At 37.9% G+C, this 9,169-nt stretch overlaps 1 protein-coding gene across 1 annotated transcript in view; it reads left to right on the top strand.

Moving 5' to 3' along the window:
• Positions 1-525: 525 nt before the first annotated feature.
• Positions 526-9,169, top strand: part of LOC142353199 (uracil-DNA glycosylase-like) — a 25,202-nt gene continuing 16,558 nt past the window's right edge. Inside the window, exons 1-2 of the mRNA XM_075405419.1 lie at positions 526-1,024; positions 1,508-1,602. Coding sequence (XP_075261534.1) covers positions 581-1,024; positions 1,508-1,602 — 539 coding nt within the window. The 5' untranslated portion in view covers positions 526-580. The remainder of the gene's footprint in view (positions 1,025-1,507; positions 1,603-9,169) is intronic.

Below are 9,169 nucleotides of genomic sequence, written 5' to 3'. Positions count from 1 at the left end.
ACTTTTAGCTATCCGCTTGTTTTACATTTTTTTGAGCTATACCCTTGTTCTTGAGCTTTTTTGCTATTAATTTGGTTGATAATTTGCAAGATGTATGGAATTGAAAGGACAATTCATTAGTCCATTTGACGTTGAATCCTAATTTTAAACTTTTTCGTTCAATTTGATTTTATATTTTGATAAAATTGTCCCTATTGTTCATCTGTTTATAATTGAATTGCTTATCATTGATTGTAGAACCCATTTTTTAACTGTTTCTGTGAGTTGATGCAACATAAAAATTAATATTAAAAACTGCTTAATGGTGCTCCAAAGACAACAATTGATTACTCATTCTATATTCTCGCATTCGTTAAGATTCATTAAATTTTGTTTTATTGTTTAAATTGATTGTTGATGGTAATAAAATGTCGACGACTGTGTTTAATAAAAATCTAAACTGAATCATCAAAGTTCAAAAAAACATTTACTCTTTTATTCAATTGTGACAGTTTTGATCATTTTTGAAAGCTGCTAGTTGCAATAGTTACGTTCATAGAATACTTGAATGAAACAACTCTAAATAAAAGTTAACTTAGTCATGAAGTCTAAAGATGTTTTAAAGCTAGAGAAAACTATAAAAAAGAAAGAGAAACAAACTTCGCTACTCAAATGCTGGAAAAAATGTTCAATTCTTTCTTCTCATACTGAGCAAAACTGTTCCTTTCTGAAATTAATTCACAGCTCATGGAGATTTTATTTAACAAAGGAGTTATCGTCGGATTATTTCAGAGAGCTTGAATGTTTTGTTCAGCTGCGAAATGTTACAAGCAATATTTCACCTCGATTAGAAAATATATTTCGATGGTCGCACCTATGTCCGATTGAAACAGCGAAGGTCGTGTTAGTCGGGCAAGATCCATTTTCCAATCCAGAACTAGCTGACGGGTTGTGTTTCAGTGTTAAAAAGGGCAGAGGAAAAATTCCACGGAGTTTACGGAACATTTTTACCAAGTTGGGACAGGAATTTCCAAAGGATTTTGAAGTTTGCAGCAGATCTTTCTCAATTAGGACCCTTTGTAGTCTTAGGTCGACCCAATTTTTCTACGTTGAACATGTCTGAGCAAAGTGATAAAAACAGACCAAATTTGATTTAACTCAAAGTTTTTGTGTATAATAAAATTTGAACTTTCTCTGGCAACGACTATAACTACAAAGTCAATACAAAATAATTTATTTCAGCAGTTTTCCAGAATCTGGACTGTTTGCTGAGAATTGATTACAATCAATTTTGCATTTTTCTTTCTACCCGTGAGTATATCAGTTTTAGCGCACGTAGACAAAGTATTTAACTATTTAACTATGGAGAATGGGCGACATTTTGTCGAAAATATTATTTTTAAATAAATGCTAAATTTTTCTAAATTAATAGCTGTAAATCAGCTGCTATCCAAAATATGTTCAACTTTAACACTGAAGTTAATTACCATTCCTGAGAAAGATAGACCTGTTGGCCGCGTTTTCACAGAAACCTGATCATGGTGACTTGACTTGTTGGGCGAAACAGGGAGTGCTGATGCTGAATTCAATCCTTACTGTAGATGCTGGAGATAGAACTAGCAGGTATAGTTAGTTATTGATAAAAAATTTAACTACCTTTAAAAACTGATGCAGGTATACTTAACTATTAAGAAATTAACCACCTTTAAAAGTCTACACCTTAACAAATAAAAGTTAATTTAACATCCGCTCTTCCTTCATATTCTGTCAGATTCTACAGCACCGAGCTCCGTTTTGTTTCTTGCAAAATTGTCTTGACCCAGGTGGAAAAGTGGAAAATTTAATATGGGCTAGCATATGACATAGCATTGAACTGGAACTGCGTTCTGTTGTCTGATATTGAGAGACAATATAGCAGCTCACTGCGGACTGTTAAATTTCAAATTCAGACTAAATTTAAATTTGAATTTTAGTACCATAAATTGTACTTTTTCTAATTCTACCCACTAAACTAGACTTTTTCTAATTCTACCCACTAGACTGATGTTATAACAAAGTACGTTTAAGTCCCTTTGTAAATTAAATGATACGAGGGTTATTGGCCCAGAAAACGTTTAATGATAAAAGAAGAATGCGGAATGTCGTACGCGAGTGAAGTTGCATACTTGATCTTGAGTCGCAAGTTGCGTTTATGTTCTATGTCCTACTTGCGCGGCGAGTGGGCTTTACACAATTTCCAAATGAATTCGCTTAGCGAATCGCGTAAGGACTAATGTTCACTTTACTCGAATTGTAAAGACAGTTAATGAAGAATAAATTAAATTGGGCAACTGTACGCGAGAAGCAAAACTAAGAGAGTGAAGAATAACTCAACTGTTATTCCAGAAGTCAAATAAAATGTGAACAATATTTTCCTGTTGTGGGAAAATGGTAGCAACAGACAGGCATGTGAAGTAATAATGATTTATGCACATGCCCCTCAGGAATAGGTACACTGATTCAATTAAGTACATCGTATGATAAGTTTACTGCACTAAATTATGATGTACGACATTTCTCCCGCTTCAAAAAAAAATAAAATTGCATGAAATAAAATTTTAATAACAATATGAATAATAATAATAATACTTATTCACCGGTTAAATAGTATCAACAATATATTTACTGGTTATCATAGCTAGTCATAATTAATAATGTATCAGTTTTCACATGTCTTCTTCATCAATAATCAGTTCATTTGAAGTGCTATGATCGGCTGGCCGTATACGGGGGTCCATCGGAGACACCTGTCCGATGATAGGCGAGGGAAAGTCGTTATGAATCGGTCCAACTCGAGTAGCTGTGTCCACAATTGTTTGTATTACTGAGGGTTGAATCGATTCTATGTCGCCCACTCGACGCTTCCTACGGGGTGGAGCAAAGTTCGGAGGACACGAATTAGTAGAATCACCTGATGAGTCGTCTTTGTCATATCCATAATATTTGGGACTTTTCCTAGTCCGTTTGGTTGATCGTGTCAGAGTATTGGGGAAAGATATTGTTGGAGCTGGATGAGATGATTCGAGTGCTTCTTGCTGAATGTTTGTAGGCGGGGGTGCAATAAGCACTTCTTCAGTTATAATTGGCTGATCTGGAGCAGCGTCTGGGATTTCGGGTAGTACTTGCGGAGCGAAATTGTCCGGAACTTTTGGCATGCGTACTCGCATTGCGCGAGCAATGTTGGATTTATTCGAGGATACGCCACTACCAGTTTCTCGTTTTCGATGTTTCATTTTCCTGTCTCCTTTCTGGATGCGGGTACACTCTTTGATATGGCTAAGTATCTTAGCTTCCGTTGTCGTTTCATGTGTGCGGGGTCCTCTGCGGTTGATGTAATCCGTCAATTTGGTTTTTCGTTCTTCACGAGTGCCAAATTTTGCAATATCGCTATTGCGTACAGTCACTTCCAACTTACCCGGCTCGCGAATGACCGAAGTGTATCGGTCGGTCTTTTGGACGACCGATCCTGGGGCCAACACCTCATACAAGCCGTCCAGGTTCTTCTTTGATCTCGTATGAAGGTGCTTCTTTCGGGCAATGTTTAATTGGACAGCGTGTTCTTTCAATGGGAGTGGAAGGTGTGCATGCGTAGTACGAAGGAAGCGTGATTCAGTATCCGTTGTTTCGCGATTAGTAGCATTCTTTGTCGCCTTGCACAAATTACGCTCAACTTCGTCGTCACTCCGGATGTTTCCCCAATGTTCTTCCGGCAGCAATTCGTTGGGGGTTACAGTTTCTTCATCTAAATAATGATTCAAAATTTTTTCATAACTTAGGTCAGATGATTTGGGTTGAGTACTTATATTACTAAGTGGTGTATTGGCTGTACGCCCGAAGTGAGATTCGAATGGCGAAAGCTTAGTTGTTTTATGTTTGCATATGCGAAGCTGGTATATAATTGATTTTAATGCTGCTTTAATGGTGAACGTATTTAGTTCTTTGTGTGCGTCTTTAATACATGCCAAGCGTTGTTTAATTGTACCAATTAGTCGTTCAACTAAACCTATTGCACGATGATCATTTGCCGGAGCTGGTATTAGTGTGATATTGTTTTTTGTACAAAAATTTTTTACTTGGTTACCTATAAGACAACGGGCTTGATCTATTCTTAAGGAACGAGGAACTCCATGAATTTTTATATAATTGTCTAAAAATTTTATGACATTCGAGGCATTTGCATTATCAACTAATTCCGCAGAAGGATATTTTGAAAATGTATCAATGCATGTTAAAATGTGTATTTCATGTTCTTTTTCGTTATTAATGGGCCCTGCAAAGTCTATTTGTATTTCTTGGTTTGGAACTATACATGGTGTATGTGTTTTAAATTGTTTTGCGGGAATAACAGATTTCAAATATTTACCGATAGCAGTGCAAGATTTGCACTCTATTGCTTTGACAAGCAAATCGCGATTCATGTATGGCCACCAGCAGTGCTGAGCCATAGATATCATCCCCCAGCTACCCGGGTGACTTGCATGTAGATCGTCAATGAGGGCCTCTTTGAGTGCATTGGGAATTGCCACCTTCTCGTTCATGCAAACACACCAGCCTGTCACGTGAAGGTCCCGCCAATTACTATGAAGGTATGGGTTGAGGGCCTTCAGTCTTTCTTCATCCCCCCGAATTATGCAGTCTCGCACTTCTTTTAAGACTGCATCCTTACTTGTCAGTGATGCAACGAGGCCTTTACTAAAAACTTTTCCCACCACTCGTTCGAACGACATTACTTGGGGGCTATCCGTTAGTGGGGTACTTAGGTTGGAATGCGAGGAGGATCTGCGTGGCGTACTCGTTGTTGCATTGTCAGTGGACGACACGCGAGGCGAAGCTCTGGTAGATCGAGTGGAGAGAGATTTTCCCTTGAGAGAAGATGCTTGTTGACTCATTGTTGATGAGATTTTTGTTTTTTCAATTAAATTGATTGACGAGAAGGAAGGCAACTGAATTTCAGGTTGAGTTTGGGCAAAAAGCACTTGATTTTTGTTTACTAATTGAGCACGTGAGTTATTTAAAGTATTTGAGTGTGGCTTACTAAAAAAGGTAGGAATTTGAGGCTGATTTTTGATTGACAAGTGAGAATGACTTAAAGAAGTAAATTTGGATGCATTTTGGTGAGCGAGTGACGCTTTTCTTGTATTTACTAGTCTTTGAGACTCAATTTGTACGGGAGTAGTTGTAAATGGTAGACTATGTGACGCATATTTAGAATGATTTGGGTATTTAGTAACTTGCGTTGCAAAAGAGTCATCTAAGGAATGCATTTTAGTCTTTTGAGTAACTAGTAAAGGATTATGCCAGGCGGGTGTTAATTTGTTAAGGGACTTGCGTACTCGCGGTGCGAGATTAGAGGTAGTATTAATTAAATTAGAAGTGTTAACTTTTGGAGGAGAATATGTGTTAGCGAGTACGAAATCGTTTTGACTGAAATGTACTCGCTGATCATGTACACTAGTACAATTAATACCATTGGTGGAATGAATAAATATGTGTCGCATTTGATCCACGAATGATTTATTTTTATGAGCTAAATGTACGTCTGGAGCGTGTGTGCTATACAGATGATTAAATTTGAAAGGGATAATATTAGAGTTGTATTTTCGCGACGCGAGATTCGAACTATTATTTGTTAAGCGAACATGCTGAGCGGGATTTATGTCTAAATTGGAAGTTTGTTTGGAAGAGAATTTTGGACTATTAATTCGCGGAGCGAAATTTGAATTAACGTTTGTTAAGCGTACCCGCTGAGCGGGTTTTATGCCTGGAGTAGAAGATTGTTTTGAATAGTATTTTGAACTATTATTTCGCGAAGCGAGTAAATCAGAAATTTCAGTTTGAGGATTTTGAGCTTCATAATCTATGGTTAAAACTTGTGCTGTAACGGTGGTGGATTTTTTATGTTCTCCATCAATATCAATATTTAATTTATGAAGTGAATTAGCTGTGAGATTGTGTTTTTGTTGAAGTAATTGGGCATCAGTATGTATGCTCGATAATGTTGCAACTAGAAATTCTTCGTCATATTTGGAAACACTTTTTGCTGGTTGATATGGGTTACGGGATATTTAATCAACTAGGCCCATTTTTGCGCCGGGTAAATGCTCTATTGAGAATTGATAAGGCAAGAGACGGTCAACCCACCGTGCTAACCTACTATTGTAACTTTTATTTGATCGATGTTCTTTTAAAATGGAAAGTAATGCGCGGTGGTCAGTTATAACAGTGAATTCTTTGCCATACAAATAATTTTTAAAATATTCTATCGACCACACTACCCCAAGAAGTTCTAATTCGTTAATACTATAACGTTCTTCACTGCTGTTTAAAAATCGGGATGCAAAAGATATCGGTTTCCAACCATCAACTGTTAGTTGTTCTAGTGCTGTTCCCAAACCAGAACGTGAAGAATCACATTTGATTCGCGTTTCAAACTGGGGGTTATAATGCATGTTTTCGGTATGATTTGCTATGCGAGTTTTAATTGCATTAAAATGTAATGTGTGAGTGTCAGTCCAAATATATTTAGTGGATTTACGAAGTAGAGGTCTTAAAGGATGGCAGAGTTGAGCTAAATTGGGAATAAATTTGCTAATATAGTGGACTGAGCCGAGAAATGAGCGTAATTTTTTGAGTGTATTAGGAGGTTGTAATGACATGATAGATGATGTTTTGGATTCGAGTGGCGAGATTCCAGATTGAGTTATATTATATCCTAACCATGAAGTTTGTTGTTTTGCAAAGTGGCATTTCGGAAGGTTGATACGAAGGTTGTCTGCATCTAATTTTCTAAGACAATCAAGTACAAGTTGAAAGTGATCATCTTCTGAACCTTTACTAACAATTAAAATGCCATCTAAGAAACAGAATGTATTTTTAAGTCCAATCAGGGTGTAATCCATTGCCTTCTGAAACTCGGCAGGCATGTCAGTAAGACCGTAGAATCCTGTTTTGAATCGGTATGTGCCTGTCATGTCACCACTGATAATATTAAAATTACAATGATTAGCAGTTTCAGGGTGTAAATTTAGTTGGCTGTAAGCATATTTAAGATCAATAGTAGAGAAATATATTTGCTCCGCAGGTTCTGTTTTGTAGTTTGTTATTATTTGTGATATCGAATCCATGAGTGTTTCAATATTTGGCATTTGATATTTGTTCTTATGTATTGCTTTGTTAAGAGTTTTAGAATCTAGTGCTAATTTTATGGTTTGATCTCGTTTGACTGTGATTACAATAGGTGAAATAAAATATTGGTCAGAACAGTTATTCAATTTTTCTATATGCCCCTCTGCAAGAAGTTTTTTAATTTCAGTATTTACTCGTTCTTGCAAATTGATGGGTACTCTTCTACCCTTTTGATGTTTTGGCTGGAAATGACGATGAAATTTAGATTTGACAATGTGTATTTTTGAGCGACCAATACGTGTAATAAGTTGAGGGAATTGTTGTGCGATACGTGTTTTGAATGGACATTGAGATGTGATAGTGTTGACCATACTACCTTACTGTTTTGGGGTTTGATTTACTGAAATTCCAAGAGCGTCAAATAGATCTCTTCCCACTAGTGGTTTTAGTCCATCACGAACTACTACAAATTCAGCTTCTTCAAGTCGCCATCCATTGCTCGAAATTGGTGTCTGTATCATACCTATCACGTTTATGGGTTCGTTGGAAAATGTTTTGAGTTCCTGGGGAGGCGCTATCATCAACCAACGAGCAAGGGGAGAATTTTCCACAATTTCCGAAGCAAGAGACTCGGGCAAAATGCTGCACACACTGCCGGAGTCAATGAGAAGTCCAACATGGGTGTTACCAATTTGTAGGATAGTGTTCTTTGGTTCGATCTGAATTGCGGTACTTGCGATGCTGGCGACCATATTGTCATCTGAGCTGTCGTAATCCGATTCGCATTGCGGGTTATAGTTCATATTTTGTATGGCATTTACCGTTTGATCCATTGTAGTTTCTTCAACAGAGTTAACATTAGAGCGATTAGATTTGTTTGATGATGATTTTGGTTTTCTGCACACTCGCGAAAAATGGTTTTGAAGGCCACAATTGTTGCAAGTCTTGCCTCTCGCAATGCATTTGACTCTATGATTAGCTGACCAAGTTAGGCCACAGTTCCTGCATAGTTGGTTTGGTGATCGAGGAAAGCTGGATGTAGTTGGTCTCTGATTCGGTGGTCGAAACGATCGTTGAGGAGTTATTGCATTAACTTGCGGAGCAGATTGCGAGTTTGTAATTTGTAGTTGGTTTCTTTGGCCTAATTCCATATTCATGGTCAAACGTAATGCTTGGGCTGGTTCTAAGGTTTCTCGCAACAATTCCCGTTGAATTTCTGGATCTAACATATTTGCAATAAATAAGTCTCTAATGAGGGTGTCTTCCTGACTTCCTAGCACAGAATTTTCAGAAAGTTCTTTCAATTTTCCGAAGAAATGTTCGATAGACTCTCCTCTTGTCTGTTTCGTGGTGAGAAGGACATATCTGTCGAATGTAATGTTGCGCTGACGAATAAATACTGTTTCCATGATTGTCCAAAGTTCTGCTGTTGAGAGACTGTCCATCTTGAGGTGTGGGTTTTGACTACAGACAATTCGACGTCCTTCAGTGCCCAAACTGAGATATAGCATTGACATAGTCTTTCGATCGGCTTGTGCCCATGGCTTGTCTCCGCACATTATTCCTATCTCCAATTGTCTCTGGCACCGGTTTTCCCAGTTCATTTTTGATTGAGCGTTTCTCGCCAATCTTTCCCGCTCCGATTGTGCCGATGATCCCGTTATCGTAACCTCATAGATCGGTTCAAGTGGTAGTTGTACTGTTTCAGGTTTTGGTTCCAACAAAGTGTCTTTTGTGATATTTTCCTTCGCAAGAAGCGCTAACTTGGCCTGCATCTGCCACTTTTCCCATTTCAGTGGCGGGTCTACACTAGGTTTATCCCAAAATGGCTCAATGCCAAGTGGAGTTCGTTTTTGAGCTGCTGACTGCGTCATGTCGTACGCGAGTGAAGTTGAATACTTGATCTTGAGTCGCAAGTTGCGTTTATGTTCTATGTCCTACTTGCGCAGCGAGTGCGCTTTACACAATTTCCAAATGAATTCGCTTAGCGAATCGCGTAAGGACTAATGTTTACTTTACTCGAATT

The sequence above is a fragment of the Convolutriloba macropyga genome, chromosome 14 (assembly GCF_964194025.1).
Source record: "Convolutriloba macropyga chromosome 14, txConMacr16.3, whole genome shotgun sequence".
Taxonomy (NCBI): domain Eukaryota; kingdom Metazoa; phylum Xenacoelomorpha; order Acoela; family Convolutidae; genus Convolutriloba; species Convolutriloba macropyga.
This window is presented reverse-complemented; position numbering and strand designations above follow the sequence as displayed.